The sequence below is a fragment of the Rhinoraja longicauda genome, chromosome 40 (assembly GCF_053455715.1).
Source record: "Rhinoraja longicauda isolate Sanriku21f chromosome 40, sRhiLon1.1, whole genome shotgun sequence".
NCBI classification, from domain to species: domain Eukaryota; kingdom Metazoa; phylum Chordata; class Chondrichthyes; order Rajiformes; family Arhynchobatidae; genus Rhinoraja; species Rhinoraja longicauda.
This window is the reverse complement of record NC_135992.1, coordinates 266388-289265: the sequence shown is the minus strand read 5'-3', so window position 1 is coordinate 289265 and position 22878 is coordinate 266388. Positions and strand designations below refer to the sequence as shown.

At 51.1% G+C, this 22878-nt stretch overlaps 1 protein-coding gene across 1 annotated transcript in view; it reads left to right on the top strand.

Moving 5' to 3' along the window:
* LOC144611320 (gametocyte-specific factor 1-like) overlaps window positions 1-22878 on the top strand; it is a 98867-nt gene that overhangs the window by 52444 nt on the left and 23545 nt on the right. Inside the window, exons 1-3 of the mRNA XM_078430368.1 lie at window positions 13064-13172; window positions 21577-21766; window positions 22669-22837. Of these exons, the coding sequence (XP_078286494.1) occupies window positions 13105-13172; window positions 21577-21766; window positions 22669-22837 (427 nt within the window). The 5' untranslated portion in view covers window positions 13064-13104. Of the gene's footprint in view, window positions 13173-21576; window positions 21767-22668; window positions 22838-22878 lie in introns of the transcript that reaches the window.

The window sequence follows — 22878 nt, the reverse complement described above, 5'->3', positions numbered from 1 at the left end:
AAAGTTTAGAGGGCTACATACTGGCAATGGGTACTAGCTTGCATGGAGCATCTTGGTCAGCACGGAGGGCTTGGGCTGAAGGACCTTTTCCTGACCCAACCACAATCACACTCTGCCAACTGCCCCCCATCTACCCAAGGAGTTTCACCCCTGGCGCGTAGATAAAGGGTAGAATCAGGGAATAGATGTGGAATCATCGCAAATGGGCACAGCAAAAACACTAGTTCATTCATACAACAATTTGCAGAAGCCAGTTAACCTACAAATCTAGGTCTTTGGAAGGTGAGAGGAAAGCAGAGCTCCAGGAGAGAACCCACGCGGTCACAAGGAGAACATACAAACTCTGTACAGAAATCACCTATAGTCAGGATCAGGACCTGGGTCACTTACGCAGTGAGGCAGCAACTCTACCGCTGCGCCACCGTGCCGCAAATAATTAGTTGGGGCAGAATTAATCATGTGTCGAGGACAGGTTTCTCAAGCAATGTGTGGATGGCCGTCCGAGAGAGGGGGCAACACTGGACCGCCCCGTGGGGAGTGAGGTGGGGTAAATAGAAAGTTGAGGGACGTCTAACAAGGGCGGGAACAACATGGTGTAAGGCTCTGGAAGTGTTGTAGAGCAGTGGGATCTAGGAGTGCACGTACATAGCTCCTTGAACGTGACGTCACAGGTTGGGGTTAGGGTTTCAGCACATTGGTCTTCATCAGTTAGTGTGTCGAGTATAGACATTGTCAAGCTGGAAAGGGTACAGAGAATATTCACGAGGATGTTGCCAGGACTAGAGGGTCTGAGCTGTTGAGTAAACTGGGACTCTAATTGTTGGAGCGCAGGAGGATGAGGAATGATCTTACAGAGGTGTATAAAATCATGAACGGAATAGATCGGGCAGATGTACAGAGTCTCTTGCCCACTGTAGGGGAATCGAGGATCAGGACGTAGATTTGTGAAGGGGAAAAGATTTAATAGGAATCTGAAAGGTAACTTTTCACACAAAGAGAGAGAGAGGGGGAAGAGATGGATGGAGAGGGAAGGAGGGGGTGGGGAGAGCAGAAAGGGGAGCTGATCTGGGGGATGCCAAAGAAAATGGAGAGTCCGAGGGATGAGGAGAAATGGGGGGAAAAAGCAGATGGAGGGGAGGGAGGGAGAAAGAGAGCACAGAGGGAAGGGAGAAGAGAGAACAGCCAAGGTGAGGTGAAGGGAGGCAGCAACATAGGAATAGCCTGGAGGGAGAGTGATGAGTTGTGATCTGTGGGCCGAGCAGTGGGAGTGAACACAGACAGTGTGAGCCTCCTCCACATCCTCTCTGGTCTCAGTCCACCGCTGCTAATTATTGACCAGGGCTGGGTTCAATAAGCTTTACATACGAGTCAACAACAGACGTTATCTCCCTGGTCCTAAACTTATCTCTGGACATCTAGATAACAAGCACGCCCACGTTAACTTCCAATTTATTGACCATGGCTCCACCATTAACTCTATAATCCCGTCCAAACCCATCTCCAAACTCCTGGGCCAAGGCGTACCCATCCCCCTCCACCACTGGATCTTCTGCGTTCTGACCCACACCACGGTCAGTGAGTATGGGTGACAACACCTCATCCACAGTAATACTCAGCACTGCTGCCCCGCAAAATGCATTCTCAACCCACCACCACACTCCCCACACACTCACCACTCGACCGGAAAATCTGGCTCTAACTCCATGTACAAGTTTGCACTCGGTGCCAATCAGCAGCCAAAGTGGAAATGGTTGAGACCTCAAGGTCCTTGGCATTAATATTACCAATGGTCCATCGTAAACCAAACACCTTGATGTGACAGTCAAGGAAGCACACCAACATCTCTCCTTCCACAGAAGAGTAGAGTGCTGCATATCTCCAATGGCTCTCAGCAACTTCTGCAAATGTACTGGAGAAAACCAACTGTCCAGCAGCATCACAGCTTGGTTTGGGAACAGCTCTGCCCAAGATTGCAAGAAGCTGTAGAGGGTTGTAGATGCAGCCCAGTCCATCACACAGATGACACTTGCCACCATTGACGCCATGTCCATTTTACATTGGCTTGGGAGAGCAGTCATCATAATCATGGACCACTCACATTCCGGTCGTTCCTTCTTCTCCCTTCAGGCAGAAAATACAGACCTTGGAAATCACCAGATTCAGGAACACATTCTTCCCCTCTGTATTCAGACTTCTTATAAGGCCATAAGTGATAGGAGTCGAATTAGGCCATTCGGCCCTTTAAGTAATTCAGCCATTCAAGCATTGCTGATCTATCTCTCCTAACCTTATTCTCCTGCCTTCTCCCCATAATCTCTTGACACCTGTACTAATCAAGAATCTATCTCTGCCTTAAAAATGTCCACTGACAGCCTCCACAGCCTTCTGTGGCAAAGATTTCCACAGATTCACCACTCTGATGAAATAAATCTCTAGGACTAGAGGTAATAGCCTTCTTTTAGAAAGTCCTTTAATTCTTCGGCTTTGACCGCCAGATCTAGACTCTCCCACTAGTGAAAACATCCTCTCCACACCGCTCTATCTAAGCCTTTCACTATTCAATGACATCCCTCCTCGTTCTTCTAAACTCCAGCGAGTACAGGCCCAGTGCTGACAAATGCTAATCATTCTTGTAAACCTCCTCTAGACCCTCTCCAGAGCCAGCACATTCTTCCTCGGATATGGTGCCAAAAATTGCTCACAATATTCCAAATGCAGCTTCACATTACATCCCTGTTTTCGTATACAAGCTTTCTTGAAATAAATGCTAGCATTGACTTTGCTTTCTTACCTTTGCACCTCTGATTTCTGGATTCTCTTCCCATTTAGAAAATAGTCTACACCTCTTTTTCTACTATCAAAATGCATAACTCCACACTTTACACAATATTCCATCAGCCATCTGCTCCATGTCCTGCAGAGTCCCTGCTTTCTGTAAACTACCTGCCCCTCCAACTATTTACATATCATCCACAAACTTGGCCACAAATCCTGGCCCCTTCGGCTGGTCAATGAGGTGCTCTGGGACGTTTGTCTTCGTTTACCTGGATGACATCCTTGTCTACTCTGGCTCTTCATCGGAACAGACCCACCATGTCCGTCTCATCCTGCAGCAGCTCTGGGAGAATCAGCTGTTCCGTCAAGGCAGAGAAGTGTGAGGTCCAGCAGCCCAGGGTCCTTCCTGCAATACATCCTCTCTGCTGGCCGTGTCGAGCTGGATCCAGGAAAGGTGGGAGCAGTCCTGCCCCCTCCTCTGACATCAGCCTGAAGAAGGGTCTTGATCCGAAACGTCACCCATTCCTTCTCTCCAGAGATGCTGCCTGACCCGCTGAGTTCTCACTGTTCTCATGCCTACGCCTTCAAGTTTGCCTGGTCTCCTGATGCCGAGGGGACATTCCAGGATCTTAAGCAACACTTCACTACCGCCCCATCCTGGAGCATCCTGACCCGGGCCGTCAGTGTGTGGTGGAGGTTGAGCCTCTGATGTTGGAGTTGGGGCGGTGCTTTCCCAATGATCCTCCAAGGACCAGAAGATGCACCTCTGTGCCTTCCTCTCTCGCCGCCTCGCCCCGGCTGAGAGGAATGATGACATGGGCACAGAGAGCTGCTGGCAGATGAGGCTGGCGTTGGAGGAGTGGAGGCATTGAGTGCAGGGCACTGAGCAGCCATTCCAAGTCATTGGATTGGATACAATCCATTATAGATGAGGCTCTCACTAGGGTCTGTTCTACATCCCGCAGCTCTGCTCATGTTTCCCCTCCCCCCCATTCGTAACAAGGACAGAATCCCCCTCGTTCTCACTTTCCACCCCACCAGCCAGCGCATCCAACAAATCATCCGCCAACATTTCCGTCATCTACAACGGGACCCCACCACAGGCCATATCTTCCCATCCCCTCCCCTCTCTGCGTTCCGCAGAGACCGTTCCCTCCGTAACTCCCTGGTCCACTCGTTCCTTCCTACCCAAACCACCCCAACCCCGGACACTTTCCCCTGCAACCACACGAGATGCAACACCTGTCCCTTTACCTCCCCCCTCAACTCCATCCAAGGACCCAAACAGTCTTTCCAGGTGAGACAGAGGTTCGCCTGCACCTCCTCCAACCTCATCTATTGCATCCGCTGCTCTAGATGTCAACTTAATTACATCGGCGAAACCAAGCGCAGGCTCGGCGATCCACCTTCGCTCAGTCCGCCTTAAACAACCTGATCTCCCGGTGGCTGAGCACTTCAACTCCCCCTCCCACTCCCAGTCTGACCTTTCTGTCATGGGCCTCCTCCAGTGCCATGGTGAGGCCCACCGGAAATTGGAGGAACAGCACCTCATATTTCGCCTGGGCAGTTTGCAGCCCAGCGGTGTGAACATCGACTTCTCCAACTCTAGATAGTTCCTCTGTCCCTCTCTTCCCCTCCCCCTTCCCAGTTCTCCCACTGTCTTCCTGTCTCCACCTGTATCCTTCCTTTGTCCCGCCCCCCTGACATCAGTCTGTAGAAGGGTCTCGACCCGCAACGTCACCCATTCCTTCTCTCCTGAGATGCTGCCTGACCCGCTGAGTTACTCCAGCATTTTGTGAATAAATACCTTGGATTGGATACAAGTGTATGTTCTTAACAGAGCAGTGCCAGTATCTGAGCGTTGTCGAGTCGTGGATCACGGACGAGGAGAGGAGGTCACGTCGGTGACCAGGAGTCTGGTTTAGGGGTGGATCCATGCTGGTTGGGTAACCAACTCAACACCCTTATCCAGGTGGGATGGCAGCAGTAAGTGGAGCAGGAGGGCCGGGTATCCGCAATACCCTGCGAGTGTCGGTGAAGGACCTTAGTGAGGGGAGCCCCTTCTCACGGGACCTCTTCATCAAGAAGGTCCTGCTGGAGGCCTGCAGATTCAAGGCCGAGGACATTTACTGTCTCCAGGACTTCCCGGGTAACGGCTACTTTGACGTTACCTTACAGAACCCGGTGGGATGGCAGAAGATGCTGCAAGACTTCCGGGAGAAGGGGAACGAAGCTCCGCTGTCACTGCTGAAGGTGCAGCTGCTCTTCACCCTCCCCACCCAGAGGGAACGGATGATCACGGTGCACATGTTTAACCCACATGTGCCCGTCGTGGATGTCCTCACCTTCCTTGCGCGCTACGTCGAAGGGGCAGGGAACTGTGTGGACATAAAGGACTTGTTCGGGATCTGGACGAGCAAGCGGCAAGTCAAGGTGAAGCTGAGGGTGGACGGGAAGGGATCCATCATCCACCCTCCCTCGGTGTTCGCCATCGGAGGGAACCGAGGCTACATGTCCTACGCGGGGCAACACAGGGTGTGCAGGAGATGCAACAAACCTGGGCACGTGGCCGCAGAATGCAGGACAGTCGTCTGCAAGAACTGCGAGCTGGAAGGCCACGAGACAAAAGACTAAAGAGAGTAAGAGCTGCAACCTGTGTGGGGAGGCAGGCCACCTCTACAGGGCCTGTCCTAAAAGAGCCTGCACCTACGCACAGGCGACAAGAGGGGCCGCTGCCAACACCCCCAGGGTGGTCGAGACGCCTCCCACCACTGCGAAGGCCCAAACAGAAAAGGAGAACAGGAAGGATGACAGCTCGACCATTTCGAGCCCCCAACCGCCGGACAGAGACCCCCAGCCCCCTGTCCAGGAGGGCGAGTCGATGGAACAGGGAGAACAGGAGGAGGAATGGAAGGTGGTAAAAGGAAGGAAACCCCAGAGGGCTCTGCCCAAAGAGCAAAGGCCAGAGGGAGCAGGCAAGTTTAAGAAAAGAGTCCTCTCCCAGACGGACGCCAGCAACCTCTCCTCTACAATGGCCAATGGGCCCCAGCTCCAGGAGACCGGGGGCAGTGCAGCCGACACCATACGCCAGCTACAGGAGACAGAGGGGGCGGTGTGCCCAGAAGGCGGTAAAACAAGGAGTGCCCCACTTACAACTCCAGCCACACCAGAAAACTTGCCCCTTACTGAGGAAGCCAGCACCCAGTAACTGTGCCACGAACGGGTGCTGGAACTCACCCAAACGATGCACATGCTGGGGCAGAAGGATGGCCTGGGCCTCTAACAGACAATGGAGCTGAAACTGGCATCCCTAAACGTGCACAGTGTGAAGAGCACAGCGTGCGTCCAGTCTGGGGATCTTGCTGCGGGGAGGGGGCTTCACCATCACTGAGGTAAGGGAGGTGGTGGGGGGGCGTCTCTTGGTGGTGGATGTAATGTACCGTGGTTCTCCGCTCCGGCTGATTAATGTGTATGCCTCACCCAGGCCGAGCGAGCGGTTGGCCCTCCTCCAGCAGCTCCCACCGGTCAAAGATGCAAAGCTGCGCGACACCTTCAGTGACCCTGCAGGCGGAGCCCAGCCGCGGTTCACCTGGTCAGGACCGAATGGTTCAGCCCAGTCCCGGATAGACTTCCTCTTCACATCGAGGGCCGTCACGGTCAGACACACCGACCTCGCGCCGGTGTTCTTCTCTGACCACTGCCTCCTTCAGGCCACCTGTCACCTACAGGAGGACCGGAAGGCGGGCAGAGGGACGTGGAAGTTAAATGTGGAGCTGTTGACCCCGGAGAACGTTGAGGAGCTAAAGAGGGACTACGCATGTTGGAGAACTGTGAGGCCCCTCTTTGACTCCCCGACACTCTGGTGGGAGGCAACAAAGGAGAACATCAAGAAGTTCTTCGTCTCCAAAGGTGTTCAGAGAGCAAGACAGGGTAAGAGGGAACTGTGCCAACTCCAGACAGATTTGCAGCAACTGCTCCTTCTGCAGAGGAGAGGGGTAGATGTGAGGGAGGAACTGAGAGAGTTGAAGGGCCGGCAAGCTCGGCTCTTTACCTCTGAATCCTCCAAGATCATCTTCCGGTCCAGGGTCCGCCATGTTGAGCAGGATGAGACGTGCTCACGTTACTTCTTCCATAAGGTTCACAGGGGGAGCTCTGTGATCAAAAGCCTTAGGGAGGAGGACGGCTCGGTAACATCCTCGCAGACAGACATGCTCAAGATCTGCAGATCCTTTTATAAGGATCTGTACGATGTAAAGACCACAGACAGCACCGCCTCCCAGAACTTCCTGTCCTCCATCACGGAAGTCTTGGACGACAGCAAGCGGGAGAGTCTGGACCTACCACTGACCCTGGAGGAGCTGACTGGCTCCATCCGTTCCTTTGACTCGAGTAAAACTCCCGGAGGCGATGGCTTACCGGCAGAGTTGTACTCGGCTCTGTGGGACTGGGTGGGCCCGGACCTGCTGGAAGTGTACAACGATATACTTCTAGCCGGCAGCATGTCAGACTCTATGAGGAAGGGCAGCATCACCCTAATCTACAAGCAGAAGGGGGAGATGAATGACATAAGGAATTGGAGACCCATCACATTGTTAAATGTAGACTACAAGATCCTGTCTAAGGCCATCGCCAACCGGGTCAAGTCTGCTCTGGGACAGGTGATCCACCCGGACCAAACCTGTTCTGTACCTGGCAGGAAAATCTCAGACAGCCTGGTGCTGCTGAGAGATACCATTGCCTACGTGCAGGACAGACGGGTGGATGCCTGCCTGGTCAGCTTGGGACCAGGAGAAGGCCTTCGACAGGATATCGCACACGTACATGAGGGACGTGCTCTCCAAAATGGGCTTTGGGGAGGGAATCAGGAAGTGGATACAACTGTAACAAGAATTGGCTGGAGCGGATAGCCAGGGTGGGGAAGAAGCTGGAGCTGTGGAAGCAGCGCTCCCTCTCCATCACGGGGAAAAATCTGGTCATCAGGTGTGGGGTGCTCTCGGGGCTGCTGTACTTGGCGCAAGTGTGGCCCGTCCCTCCCTCCTACGCCACGGGGATCACCCGGGCCGTCTTCCACTTCATCTGGGGGTCGGCGATGGACCGGGTGCGACGAGCCACAATGCACAAGTCGGCAGAAAACGGGGGTAAAAGCGTGCCCAACGTCGCCCTCATTCTGATGGCCACCTTCGTGTGTGGCAGCATCAGGCGGAGCATAGAGCCAAGGCACGTGGGCACCAAGTGCCACTACCTGCTGAGGTTCTACCTGTCCCCGGTGTTGCGAAGGATGGGCCTGGCGCAGATTCCACGCAATGTGCCAGTCAGCTGGACATTGCCGAACCATCTGTCGTTCGTGGAAAGGTTCTTCCGGACCAACACCTTTGACCACAAGTCCATCGGGCAGTGGTCAGCACGGAACATCCTGCAGGCACTGCAGGGGAATGACTCCATGGATCCTGTGGCGTGGTTCCCAGAACAGACAGCCCAGCTTGTCTGGCAAAATGTCTCATCGCCAGAACTCACCAACGAGCACCAAGACCTGGCTTGGCTGGCGGTGAGGGGAGCCCTCTCAGTCAGATCCTTCCTGCACTGCCGGAACCTCACTACCAGCACACGCTGCCCTCGGGACGGCTGCTACGGAGAGGAGACGGTGGCCCACCTCTTCACAGAGTGTGGATTTGCCAAGAGAGTCTGAAGAGGTCTGCAGGGGTCCCTGTCACGATTCATTCCGAGCAGCTCCGTCACAGAGGACTCTGTGATCTACGGACTGTTTCCAGAGACGCATTCGGAGACCGACATCGAGTGCTGCTGGAAGGTCATCAACTCGGTGAAAGACGCTCTTTGGTCTGCCCGAGCTTTGTTGACCTCCCAGCGGAGCGAGCTGTCCGTCAGGGAATGTTGCCGACTGGCCCACTGCAGACTGCAGGAGTACGTGCTGAGGGACGCACTGAAGCTCGGTGCAGCCAACGCCAAGGCCCTGTGGGGGAGGACCACAGTCTAGGGTCCTTCCGCTGTTGGACATGGGGGGCAGGGTGTGGTGGAGAGAGACGCCCCTCCAAATAAGGGAAGGGATTCTGTGTAAATCTGGCAATGAATATCTGTATTGAATGTATAACCTCCGGGAATATCGGATGGAGTTTTTGAAAAGAAAATGTTTTGTAAATATTTATTGCTGGAATAAAGTATATATATTTTTTTAAATTCCAAGTCTGGACAGACCACAACAACCTGGAGTACCTGCGCTCGGTGAAGTGGCTCAACCCCTGTCAAGCCTGGTGGGCCCTGCTTTTCACCCGGTTTAACTTCACCTTGTCATACCGTCCAAGAATGTCAAGCTCGACTCCCTCTCCCGCCAGTTTAGTGCCAACCAGGACAACCATTCCCACAAACACATTCTGCCTCCAACATGCCTGGTGGGCTCCATCACCTGGGAGATGCAGACCACAGTCCACAATACCCAGCTTCATCACCCCAATCATTGTTCTGGACACCCCAATAAGTTATTTAATAGATAATAGATAATAGACAATAGGTGCAGGAGGAGGCCATTCGGCCCTTCGAGCCAGCAACGCCATTCAATGTGATCATGGCTGATCATCTACAATCAGTAACCTGTGCCTGCCTTATCCCCATAGCCCTTGATTCCACTAGCCCCTAGAGCTCTATCTAACTCTCTTTTAAATTCATCCAGTGAATTGGCCTCCACTGCCTTCTGTGGCAGAGAACTCCACAAATTCACAACTCTCTGGGTGAAAAAGTTACTTCTCACCTCAGTTTTAAATTGCCTCCCCTTTATTCTAAGACTGTGGCCCCTGGTTCTGGACTCCCCTAACATTGGGAACATTTTTCCTGCATCTAGCTTGTCCAGTCCTTTTATAATTTTATATGTCTCTATAAGATCCCCTCTCATCCTTCTAAACTCCAGTGAATACAAGCCTAGTCTTTTCAATCTTTCCTCATATGACAGTCCCGCCATCCCAGAGATCAATCTCGTGAACCTACGCTGCACTGCCTCAATTACAAGGATGTCCTTCCTCAAATTAGGAGATGAAAACTGTACACAATACTCCAGATGTGGTTACCTCTTTAATAATTGACTCCAGCATCTTCCCCACCACCGATGTCAGGTTAACTGGTCTGTAATTCCCCGTTTTCTCTCTCCCTCCTTTCTTGAAACATAGGATAACATTAGCTACCCTCCAATCCACAGGAACTGATCCTGAATCTATTGAACATTGGAAAATGATCACCAATGCGTCCATGATTTCTTGAGCCACCTCCTTGAGTACCCTGGGATGCAGACCATCAGGCCCTGGGGATTTATCAGCTTTCAGTCTCATCAGTCTACCCAATACTACTTCTCATCTAATGCATATTTCTTTCAGATCCTCTGTCCTCCAGTACATCTGGGAGATTGTTTGTGTCTTCCTTAGCGAAGACAAATCCGAAGTACCTGTTCAACTCTTCCGCCATTCCCTTGTTATCCATAATAATTTCACCCGTTTCTGCCTTCAAGGGACCCACATTTGTCTTTACTAATCTTTTTCTCTTAAGAAACCTAAAGAAACTTTTACTGTCCTTCTTTATATTCTTGGCCAGCTTCGCTTCGCTTCGTACCTCATCTTTTCAGATCGTATTGCTCTTTTTGCTCTCTTCTGTTGTCCTTTGAAAGTTTCCCAATCCTCTGGCTTCCTGCTACTCTTTGCTATCTTATACATCTTTTCTTTTAGTTTTATTCCATCTCTAACTTCCCTTGTCAGCCACGGTTTACCAATCTCTAACTGAGCCTCAAGCTCATCCACTTTACTTCTTATACTTCGCGCATTCATATATAGTACTTTTAATCCATAACCCACCTCACCTTTCACATCGATTCCTATTTCACTTGGTCATACTCTCCTATTGCTTCATGAGCTTTTTGTCCCGTTAATTCTGGGGTGTTCATTATTCTTCTCCTCTCTTTCCTTTTAACTCCATCATTGTCTATCCCATCGTTGAAAACATTAGTGAGGCAGTGGTGCTGGATTGCGATGGGCATGGTGATGGACGCTCCACACATCTCCGTCCTCCACACGGCTGACAAGCTCCTCTTTTGTCTCTACATATGCGTCTTCCATCAATGTCTTCAGCATCATCTTGTTTTGTCCTCCAGCTCCCTGTCTCCCGCCACCCCACATCATTGATGGTGGTCCGGTATACACGGTGTAGCCACTGCTGAAATCCTGGTGGCAGGGCAGAGGGATCCAGTACCTGGTTGACTGGGATCACTACGATCCAGAGGAGAGGAGCTGGATTCCTGCCCGTGACATCCCGAACTTCTCCCTGATCCATGACGTTCATCAGCAGTATGACCGGCGAAAGAGGATGCCAGGAGGCGTCTGTGTGTGGGGGGCTCCTGTGACAGGGACTTCAGCAGTTGCTTCACTGTGTACACCGGACCACCGTCAATGATACGGGGTGGCGGAGGGAGCAGAGGAGCGGGAGACAGGGAGCTGGCCGCGCCTCCAAACACTTGAGACTTCCACACTCGTCCCCCGAGCTATTAGGATTTAATCTGCTCCCCTAATCTATCGCCAATTGGGTGCCGACTAATCAGTTCTGCATTCTGTCGGTTCAATGGCAGTGTTCTGAGTTCTGTCGGTTCCAAGTCAATTTCTTTCGGTTCCATTCACGTTTGGATTTGGGTTTTTCTCCAGTACCTCGGTGAGTCGGCATTCCAGTCCTTTCCATTTCTGAGCCCGCTGACAGGGTGATGATACGGGTCGACACCCTGCTTCAGACATGAGTATATTCAGTACACATATTGAGTGCAGAAGTTGGGAGGTCATGTTGCAGTTGTATTAGATGTTGGTGAGACCTAATGTAGAATATTGTGTTCAGTTCTGGACACCATGTTATAGGAAAGATATTGTCAAGCTTGAAAGGGTTCAGAAAAGATTTACGAGGATGTTGCCAGGACTAGAGGGTATGAGCAAGAGGGAGAGGTTGAGTAGGCTGGGTCTCTATTCCATGGAGCGCAGGAGGATTAGGGGAGATGTCATAGAGGTGTATAAAACCATGAAAGGAATAGATCGGGAAGATGCAGTGTTTTTCCCAGAGTAGGGGAATCGAGGGCCAGAGGACATAGGTTCAAGTTGAAGGGGTAAAGATTTAATAGGAATCTGAGGGGAAATCTTTTCACACAGAGGGTGGTGGGTGTATGGAACAAGCTGCCAGAGGAGATAGTTGAGTCTGCGACTATCCCATTGTTTAAGAGACAGTTAGACAGGTACATGGATAGGACAGGTTTGGAGGGATATGGACCAAGTGCAGGAAAGTGGGACTAGTGTAGCTGGGACATTGTTGAACAGTGTGAGCAAGTTGGGCCAATGGGCTTGTTTCTGCACTGTATCACTGTATATACCGACACATTCGATTTCACTTCCTCTCAAATTGCAGATTAAAATTGATCATATTGTGGTTGCTACCTCCTAATGGTTCCTTTACCTTGAGATCCCTTTTCATTACACAGCATTAAATGCAGAATTAGTTTTTCCCTCCAGTACAAGCTGCTCTAAGAATCCATCTCGGAGGTACTCTACAAATTCCCTTTCTTGGGGACCAGTGCCAATCTGATTTTCCCAGTCTACCTGCATGTTGAAATCTGTTGCATTGCCTGTTTTACACGCCAATGTTATATCCTGATGTAACTTGTACCCGATATCCTGACTACTGTTTGGGGGCCAAAATAACTCCCATCACGGTTGATTTACCCTTATAATATCTCAGCTCTATCCACAATGAATCTCCATCGTCTGATCCTGTGGCTGGTCACATCCCCTTCCCTTTCCCTGATCTCTACCCTCCCTGCCCAACACAATGGGTCTGAAGAAGGGTCCCAGCCTGAATCATCACCTCTCCATGCTCTCCAGAGATGCTGCCTGACCCGCTGAGTTGCTCCAGCACTCTGTCCTTTTCAGCAACTGCAGTTCCTTGCCCCTAAAGCTTTTCACTGTATGTCGGTTCACGTGAAAATAATAAACCAACACAAACTATCTTTCCTTTATTTCCCTACCTGCTCCCCCTCCCTTCCCTCCCTTCCCTCTCCCCTCCCCCACCCCATGTCCTGGCCCCCCTCCCTTCCCCCTCTCCCCTCTCCCCTCCCCCACCCCATGTCCTCCCCCCCCCTCCCTTCCCTCTCTCCCCTCTCCCCTCCATCCACCCCGTGTCCTGCTGTTCGCTGGAACCTCTCTGTGTAAACATGTTTATCAGCGTTGATGGTGAAACCCACTCTGTGACCTTCTGTTGCTGATTTAAGGATCGGTCGGGAGTCAGACTCACAGTCGGTGGAAGACTGAGATGGACAGGAGTGAGATGGCAGCTGGTATCCTGTTCTCCTTCCTGCTGGGGGTCGTGGGAGCAGCCCCGTGAGTACTGGTGGACAGGGGGTAGGGGGGACACGGGAGGGGGTTGGGGGAGAGAGAGACGGGGAAGAGGGAGAAATTGGGGGTAAGGGGGACAGGAGGAGAGGGAAATGGGGGAGGGAGAGAGAGAGAGACTGGGGAGAGAAAGAAACTGAAGAAAGAGACTAGGTGGAAAGAGAGAGACTAGGGGTGAGCAGGAGAGACACATCTTTCCATCTCCACCCCTTTCTGCTTTCCATAGAGAACGTTCCCTAACCAACTCCATGGTTCACTCATCCTTCCCACCCAAACTTCCTCCCCAGGGACTTCTCCCTGCGATTGCAGAAGATGCAACACCTGTCCCTATACCTCCTCCCTCTACTTGGTCCAGGGACCCCGACAGTCCTTTCAGGTGAGGCAGAGGTTTACTTGCACCTCCTCCAACCTCATCTACTGTACCCGGTATGGGCACCAATATATCGGCCAGACAAAGGGTAGACTTGGTTATCATGCCACTAAACACACGCTCAGTCCGCCTTGACCTATGCCATCTCCTGGTTGCTAACCATATTAACTCCCATTCCCATGCTGACCTTTCTGTCCTGGGCCTCTTCCACTGTTAGAGTGAGGCCACACACAAATTGGACGAACAGCACCTCATATTTTGCTTGGGCAGTTACAACCCAGCGGTATGAATTTTGTTTTCTCTCATTTCAAGTAACTTCTGCATTCCCTGCCCTCTCTCTCCCCCCCCCCCCCCCCCCCCCCCCCCCCCTAGTGGTCCTACTAGTTCCACTGTTCACATCATTATATCCCTGTCGATAGCACATCTTCCCCAGCCAACAATGGGCCATTTTGGGATCCATCCCTCCTGAGGTCATCTATTGCCGGCCCCCAAACAGTCGCCTGGACATGGGATGCAGGTTGAATCAAGAGCTAAAATTGGCATGTCGCAAGTGTAATGCTACGGTGGTTATGAGAGATTTCAATATGCAGGTAGACTGGGAAAATCAGGTTGGTAATGGACCCCAGGAAAGAGAGTTTGTAGAGTGCCTCCGAGATGGATTTTTACAACAGCTGGTACAGGAGCCTACCAGGGAGAAGGCAATTCTGGATTTAGTGTTGTGTAATGAACCGGATTTGATAAGGGAACTCAAAGTAAAGGAGCCATTAGAAGGTAGTGATCATAAGTTTTAATCTACAATTTGAGAGGGAGAAGGGAAAATCGAAGTGTCAGTATAACAGTTGAGCAAAGGGGACTATGGAGCCATGAGGGAGAAGCTGGCCAATGTTGACTGGAAAGAGACCCTAGCAGGGAAGACGGTGGAACAACAATGGCAGGTATTTCTGGGAATAATACAAAAGATGCAGGATCAGTTCTTTCCAAAGAGGAAGAAAGATTCTAAGGGGAGTAAGTGGCAACCGTGGCAGGAGGAGGCCATTTGGCCCATTGAGCCAGCACCAGCATTCAAGAGAGAGCTGGATAGAGCTCTTAAGGATAGCGGAGTCAGGGGGTATGGGGAGAAGGCAGGAACGGGGCACTGATTGAGAATGATCAGCCATGATCACATTGAATGGCGGTGCTGGCTCGAAGGGCCGAATGGCCTCCTCCTGCACCTATTGTCTATTGTCATTGTGATCATGGCTGATCATCTACAATCAGTAACCCGTGCCTGCCTTCTCCCCATATCCCTTGATTCCACTAGCCCCTAGAGCTCTACCTAACTCTCTTTTAAATCCATCCAGTGATTTAGCCTCCACTGCCCTCTGTGGCAGAAAATTCCACAAATTCACAACTCTCTGGGTGAACAAGTTTCTTCTCACATCAGTTTTAAATGGCCCATCCTTTATTCTTAGACTGTGGCCCCTGGTTCTGGACTCCCCCAATATTGGGAACATTTTTCCTGCACCTAGCTTGTCCAGTCCTTTTATGATTTTATACATCTCTATAAGATCCCCTTTCATCCTTCTGAACTCCAGTGAATACAAGCCTCGTCTTTCCAATCTTTCCTCATATGACAGTCCCTCCATCCCAGAGATTAACTTCGTGAACCTACGGTGCACTGCCTCAATAGCAAGGATGTCCTTCCTCAAATTAGGAGACCAAAACTGCACACAATACTCCAGATGTGGTTTCACTAAGGCCCTATTTAGTTTAAAACCACCTGTGTAGCAGTGGCAAACCTGCCTGCCAGAATGCTGGTCCCCCGCCTGTTAAGGTGCAATCCGTCCCTTTTGTACAATTCACCCTTACCCCAAAACATATCCTAGTGCTCTAAGAATCTAAATCCCTGCCCCTTGCACTAGTTCCTCAGCCACACATTCAGGTCCTGTATCTCCCTGTTCCTGCTCTGGCCGAGGAACTGGAAGCAAACCGGAGATAACCACCCTGGAGGTATCACAAATGCTGGAGTAACTCAGCGGTTCAGGCAGCATCTCTGGAGAGAAGGAATGGTGTCGTGACCCTTCTTCAGACTGATGTCAGGGGGGGCGGGATAAAGCAAGGATATAGGAGGAGACAGGATGATAGTGGGAGAACTGGGAAGGGGAGGGGAAGAGAGGGACAGAGGAGCTATCTAATGTTAGATAGGGGTACTGATTGAGAGTGATCAGCCATGATCGCATTGAATGGCGTTGCTGGCTCGAAGGGCTGAATGGCCTACTCCTGCACCTATTGTCTATTGTCTATTGTCTAATGTTAGAGAAGTCAATGTTCATACCACTGGGCTGTAAGCTGCCCAAACGAAATATGAGGTGCTGTTCCTCCAATTTCCGGTTGGCCTCACTATGATACTGGAGGAGGCCCATGACAGAAAGGTCAGACTGGGAGTGGGAGGGGGAGTTGGTGCTCAGCCACCGGGAGATCAGGTTGGTTAAGGCGGACTGAGCGAAGGTGTTGAGCGAAACGATCGCCGAGCCTGCGTTTGGTCTCGCCGATGTAGAGAAGTTGACATCTGGAACAGCGGATACAATAGATGAGGTTGGAGGAGGTGCAGGTGAACCTCTGTCTCACCTGGAAAGACTGTTTGGGTCCTTGGATGGAGTTGAGGGGGGAGGTAAAGGAACAGGTGTTGCATCTCCGGTGGTTGCAGGGGAAAGTGCCCGGGGTTGGGGTGGTTTGGGTAGGAAGGGACGAGTGGACCAGGGAGTTATGGAGGGAGCGGTCTCTGCGGAACGCAGAAAGAGGAGGGGATGGGAAAATATGGCCAGTAGTGGGGTCCCGTTGTAGGTGACGGAAATGTTGGAGGATAATTTGTTGTATACGACGGCTGATGGGGTGGAAGGGGAGGACAAAGGGGGACTCTATCCTTGTTATGAATGGGGAGAGGGGGAGCAAGAGCAGAGCTGCGTGATATTGAGGAGACCCTAGTGAGAGCCTCATCTATAATGGAAGAGGGGAACCCCCGTTTCCTAAAGAATGAGGACATCTCTGATGCCCTAGTGTGAAACACCTCATCCTGGGCGCAGATGCGGCATAGACGGAGGAATTGGGAGTAGGGGATAGACTTTTTGCTGGAGACAGGGTGGGAAGAAGTGTAGTCCAGATAGCTGTGGGAGTCAGTGGGCTTGTAGTAGATGTTGGTCACTAGTCTGTCTCCTGTGATGGAGATGGTGAGATCCAGAAACGGTAGGGAGATGTCGGAGATTGTCCACGTATATTTAAGCGCAGGAGGTCCTGCTTTTCAGCCTTCTCCGAGCTCTCTAAAGTCACGCTACAGAATCTGATCTTCCTGACGTTGTTTGTGCTGACATGCACTACCACTTGCAGCTGCTCACCTTCACCCTTGAGGATGCCATGACGTCCTGGATCCTGGCACCAGGGAGGCAACACACCATCCTTGAATCACGCTTGTTGCCACAGAAACCCCTGTCTGTACGTCTCACTATGGAGTCCCCTACTCCCACGACTCTGCCTGACGTCTGTCTCTTCGGCTTTGCCTCAGCTCCACGTTTTAACTCACAGACCTGTCCGCCGCTCAGACGGGCAGTGCCTTTTGTCCCGACAGCTTCCAAGAGGGTGAATGTGTTGTGTTTTCAAGAGGTCCAACCCCCGGGGTCTCCTGTACTCCAACCTTCCTTCCCTTCCTCATCATCACCCACCTCTCTTCCGGTATCTTCGGTATCTGACACCATTCAGATAATAATCTGCCTTCCTGTTCTTGCCACCAAAGTGGATAACTCACATGTGTCCACATTATACTGCATCTGCCATGCATCTGCCCACTCACACAACCTATCCAAGTCATCCTGCGGCCTCATAGCATCCTCCTCGCAGCTCACCCTGTCATCTAGCTTTGTGTCATCTGCAAACTAGGGGATGTTACATTTAATTCCTTCGTCTAAATTGTTAAAAATGGTTGCCACATGAGGAGTCGTTGATGTGTCTTGCCCTGTTATCATTGAGGTTTAGATAGTTGAGGGGGGATCTCATTGAAATCTCTTGAATAATGAAAAGCCTAGGCAGAGCAGACGGGGGAGAATATTTCCAGTAGTGGGAGAGTAAGATCCTAGGGTACAGAATGGAGATGAGGATTTTTTTTTACCCAGAGGGTTGTAATTCTGTGGAATTAATTGCCACAGACAACAGTGGAAACCAGGACGTTGGTTATTTTTAAAGTAGAGATTGATTGGTTCTTGATTTGGTAAGGGCATCAAAGGTTATGGGGAGAAAGGAGGAGAATGGGATTGAGAGTGAAAAGCAGATCAGTCATGATTGAATGGTAGAGCAGACAGGATGAGCCAAATGGCCTAATGGTCCTCCCAAGTTATATGATCTTTTGATAGATGACAAATGATGCGTTGTACTTAAGCACTTTATTACATGGTGTCAGAAGTGCGATGCGTCCCTGTAGTCCACGGCTAGGTGCTGCGTGCCTGCAGACCACAATAGCCCATCTACAGAGGGGAATGGGAACAATCCCATTTCCCTGCCTTTGGCCCATTTGGTCTAAAGGCTTCCTACACAAGTACTGTCCAAGTGTCTTTTAAATGGCGTGATAGTGTGTTGATATGGAGTTTACCCAGCCGAGCGAGACCCCTAAACTTAAGTCAAGACTTTAAGTTTTATCTGTTACAAGTATTTACAAGTACTCTTGCTATAGGGAGGTTATACTGTATCAACGTATATTTCAATGGCCAAGGTACTTAACTACTTTAGTCTCTGCTGAAGGGGTTCAGATGTCAAGTATCACTATTTTGAGTGGTGGGTTAGCTCTCCCAACCAAGGAGGAGTTACAGCTAACAAAGCAGAATAAACACAGTTATATTTTTAAATGAAGCACATTTAATTTTGAGGAGTAATTTCATTAGAGATCACACTTTACAAAGGATTTCCAAAAGTGCAATTCTTACAATTTAGGATAACATGAACAAGTCATCTGTCGCAGTCATCTTTCACCAAGGGGTGGATTCTGTGTCTTCTTTCCTCACACCTATTCCATTTTAATTAACTCCTACCGACTCTGGGTTTCACCTCATCATCATGCAATGTCCTTCAAACACCTTGATTTGGTCAGGAGGATGAAGTGTTTCTCAAGAGAAGGAATGGGTAACATTTTGGATCGAGACCTTTCTTCAGACTAATCAGGGGAAATGGAGACAAGAGATCACGACAGTGATGTGGAGTGATATAGAACAAATGAATGAAAGATATGCAAAAAAGTAACGATGATAAAAGAACCAGGCCATTCTTAGCTGTTTGCTAAGTCAGAACGAGAACCTGGTGCGACTTCTGTGGGGGAGGGATGGGGAGAGAGGGAATGCCGGGGTTACTTGAAGTTAGATAAATCAATATTCATACTCAAACATCAGCATCTCGTATGCTGCCCAAACGAAATATGAGATGCTGTGCCTTCAATTTGTGTTTTGTGTCACTCTGACAATGAAACAGGCCTAGGATGGAAAGGTCAGTGTGGGAATGGGACGGGGAATTAAAGTGTTTGGCAACTGAGAGATCTGGTTGATCTAGGCGGACTGAGCGAAGGTGTTCAGTGAAGCGACTGCCCAGTCTGCATTTGGTCTTGCCAATGTATAAGAATCCAAATCTTGAACAGTAGATGTGGTTGCAGGAGGTGCAAGTGAACTTCTGCCGAACCTGTGTCGGGTCACTGGACAGAGTCAAGGGACCCTATACCTCCTCCCTCGACTCTGTCCAGTGGTATGAATATTGATTTCTCTAAATTCATGTAACCCCTGCATTCCCTCTCTCTCCATCTCCCCCCCACCCAAGTTGCATCAGCTTCCCGTTCTCACCTACTGTTTTTTTACTTTATCATTGTTACTTTTTTGCATATCTTTCATTCATTTGCTCTATGTATCTCTACATCATCATCTCAAGTCTGAAGAAGAGTCTCGACCCAAAATGTCACCCATTCCATCTCCCCAGAGATGCTGCCTGTCCCGCTGAGTTACTCCAGCATTTTGTGACTATCTTCGGTTTAAACCAGTATCTGCAGTTCCTTCCCACACAGGATGAAGTATTTGTTCGGCCCCATTGTACCTTTGATTACAGCAAGGTGAGCAAACTGTGTACTGATTAGATCTTAAATTTACTAAACAACAAACATCTTGAATGGGCAATTGTTTCTCTTGATTGAATCAATAAGGTGAGTGTGGTATGTAGCGATTAGATTCCTAATCTACCAAACAACAAATATCTTGAACCTTGGACAGTTGCTCTGCTTAACAAACTGAGTTTAGCAAAAAGCATTTGGGCCTGTGAGGTGAACTAGCCTTTGGCTGGAAAGTGAATATCCATCACAGGTACCTCCTCTGGCAGCTCAGTCCATATACCCCAACCCCAAGAGTTGCCCCTCACACCTTAAACCTATGCCCTCTGGTTCTTAATTACGCTACCCTAGGTAAAAGACTTTGTGCATTCATCCTATCTATTCCGCTCATGATCTTATACCCTTCTACAAAATCACCCTTCAGCCTCCTGCGCTCCAAGAAATAAAGTCCTAGCCTGCTTAACCTCTCACTATAGTTCAGGCACTCGATTCCTGGCAACATCCCAGTCAATCCTTTCTGCACTCTTTCCAGCTTAATGACATCCCTCCCTTAGAAGCGTGATCAGAACAAACACAATAGTACAAATGTGATCTTAATGTCTTGTCCAACAGTAACAAGCTGAGGTTGGATAAACTGGGACTTTCTCCTGTGGAGGGTAGGAGTCTGAGGGATGAACCTAGTCAGGTGCATTTTGGTAGGACAAATCAAAATAGGACGTACAGGGTAAATGGTAGGGAATTGAGGAATGCAGTGGAACAGAGGGATCTGGGAATAACTGTGCATTGTTCCCTGAAGGTGGAATCTCATGTGGATAGGGTGGTGAAGAAGGCGTTTGGTATGCTTGCCTTTATAAATCAGAGCATCGAGTATAGAAGTTGGGATGTAATGTTGAAATTGTACAGGGCATTGGTGAGGCCGAATCTAGAGTATGGTGTGCAGTTCTGGTCGCCAAATTATAGGAAGGATGTCGACAAAATGGAGAGGGTACAGAGGAGATTTACTAGAATGTTGCCTGGGTTTCAGCACTTAGGCTACAGAGAGAGGTTGAATAGGTTGGGTCTTTATTCTTTGGAGCGTAGAAGGTTGAGGGGGGACTTGATAGAGGTTTTTAAAATTTTGAGAGGGACGGACAGAGTTGACGTGGGTAGGCTTTTCCCTTTGAGAGTGGGGAAGATTCCAACAAGGGGACATAGCTTCAGAATTGAGGGACAAAGGTTTAGGGGTAACATGAGGGGGAACTTCTTTACTCAGAGGGTTGTGGCTGTATGGAATGGGCTTCCGGTAGAAGTGGTGGAGGCTGGGTCGATTTTATTATTTAAGAGTAAATTGGATAGGTATATGGATAGGAGGGGATTGGAGGGTTATGGTCTGAGTGCAGGTAGATGAGACTAGGTCAGGGAGAATGGTCGGCGTGGACTGGTAGGGCCGGACAGGCCTGTTTCCATGCTGTAGTTATATATTATATGTTATATATATATATGTGAACAAGGCCATGAGGGCCGTGGATAAAGTGAACAATCTTTTTCCCAGGGTGGATGATTCTAAAGCTAGAGGGCATCGGCTCCGTGGGGAGAAGTTTACACTGACCTCAGGGCTACGTTTCATTCAGAATCTGGAATGAGCTGCTGGGAGAGGCATATTATATTTACTACACATCATTTTTAAAAAGCATTTGGATAGGAAGGGTTTAGAGGGGGGGGGGGGGGGGGGGGGGGGGGGGGGGGGGGGGATCGGGGCCAAATGCAGGCGAATGGGACTAGATGCCATCGTGGTTTGCCTGGGCAAGGTGGCCGAAGGGCCTGTTTCCGTGCTGTACAGTTCTAATACTTTCTGAGGATCTCACAGTTTGGGGTGATGAGTCTCTTGGTTTCCGGTTGGGAGTTTTCCTGACTGTTCCCCCCCCCCCTCCCATTCCCAGGCACACGCTGGTCCTAATCCCATCGGAGATCCAGCTGGGAAGTCCGGAGAGGTTGTGTGTGGTGCAACCGGCCGGAGAGGGGGGGAGTGGGGGCTCCCTCAAGGTGACTATGTTCTACGCCCGGGCCAACACCACCCTCATCCAATTGGACACGCAGGACATCGGAGCTCACGGATGCATCCAGTTCACGGTGAGCAAGGGGTGAGGCACGGGGGGGAGACAACGGGGGGGGGGGGGGGGAGAGACTGCCGGGAGGACGACAACAGGGGGGGGGGAGAGACTGCCGGGGGGACAACAACAGGGGGGGGGAGAGACTGCCGGGGACGACAACGGGGGGGGAGAGACTGCCGGGGGGACGACAACGGGGGGGGGAACGACGACAACGGGGGGGGAGAGACTGCCCGGGGGGGACAACGGGGGGGGGGGAAGAGACTGCCGGGGGGGGAGAGACTGCTGGGGGGGAGAGACTGCCGGGGGGGGACAACGGGGGGGGGGGGGAGAGAGACTGCCGGGGGGGGAAGAGACTGCCGGGGGGGGGAGAGAGACCGCCGGGGGGGGGAGAGACTGCCGGGGGGGGGGGGGGGGAGAGACTACCGGGGGGGGAGAGAGACCGCCGGGCGGGGGAGAGACTGCCGGGGGGAGAGAGAGACCGCCGGGGGGGAGAGACTGTCGGGAGGGGGGGGGAGAGACTGCCGGGGGGGGGGGAGACTGCCGGGGGGGGAGAGAGACTGCCAGGGGGGGGAGAGACTGCCGGGGGGGGGGAGGGGGGAGACTGCCGGGGGGAGACGACAGCGGTGGAGGGCAGACTGTTTGGGGGGTGGGGATGGGAGGGGAGACGGGAGGGGGGGGGTAGACTGCGGTGGCTTGAGACAGCAGTGGTGGGGGCTAGACTGGTGGGCAGGGAGACTCTGGGAGTTGTGTGAAGAGTTTGTGGTAGGGGGATGGTGCAGGGAGAAAGGGGAGACTTCAGGAGGTGAGCCGGGGTGAGTCCGTACAGAAAGATGGGGTGGGGAAGGTGCAGGGGGGTTTGTGTACCTCCTTGCCCCACAGCACGCCTCTCTCCTGAATGGCCTCGTACTGTCCCCTGTGCAGGCACCGGAGGTGGATCTGGGAAATGATTGGGATTCCGTGGCCACAGTCACGGTGATCGGATCCGGGGAACTTTCCGCGATCAATATCACCAAGAAGGTTCTCCTGAAGAAGTACCACTCTCTGAGCTTTGTACAGACCGACAAACCTGTCTACAAACCAGGGCAGACAGGTGGGTGGTGAGGACACACACACACAGCAATAGTCCATACA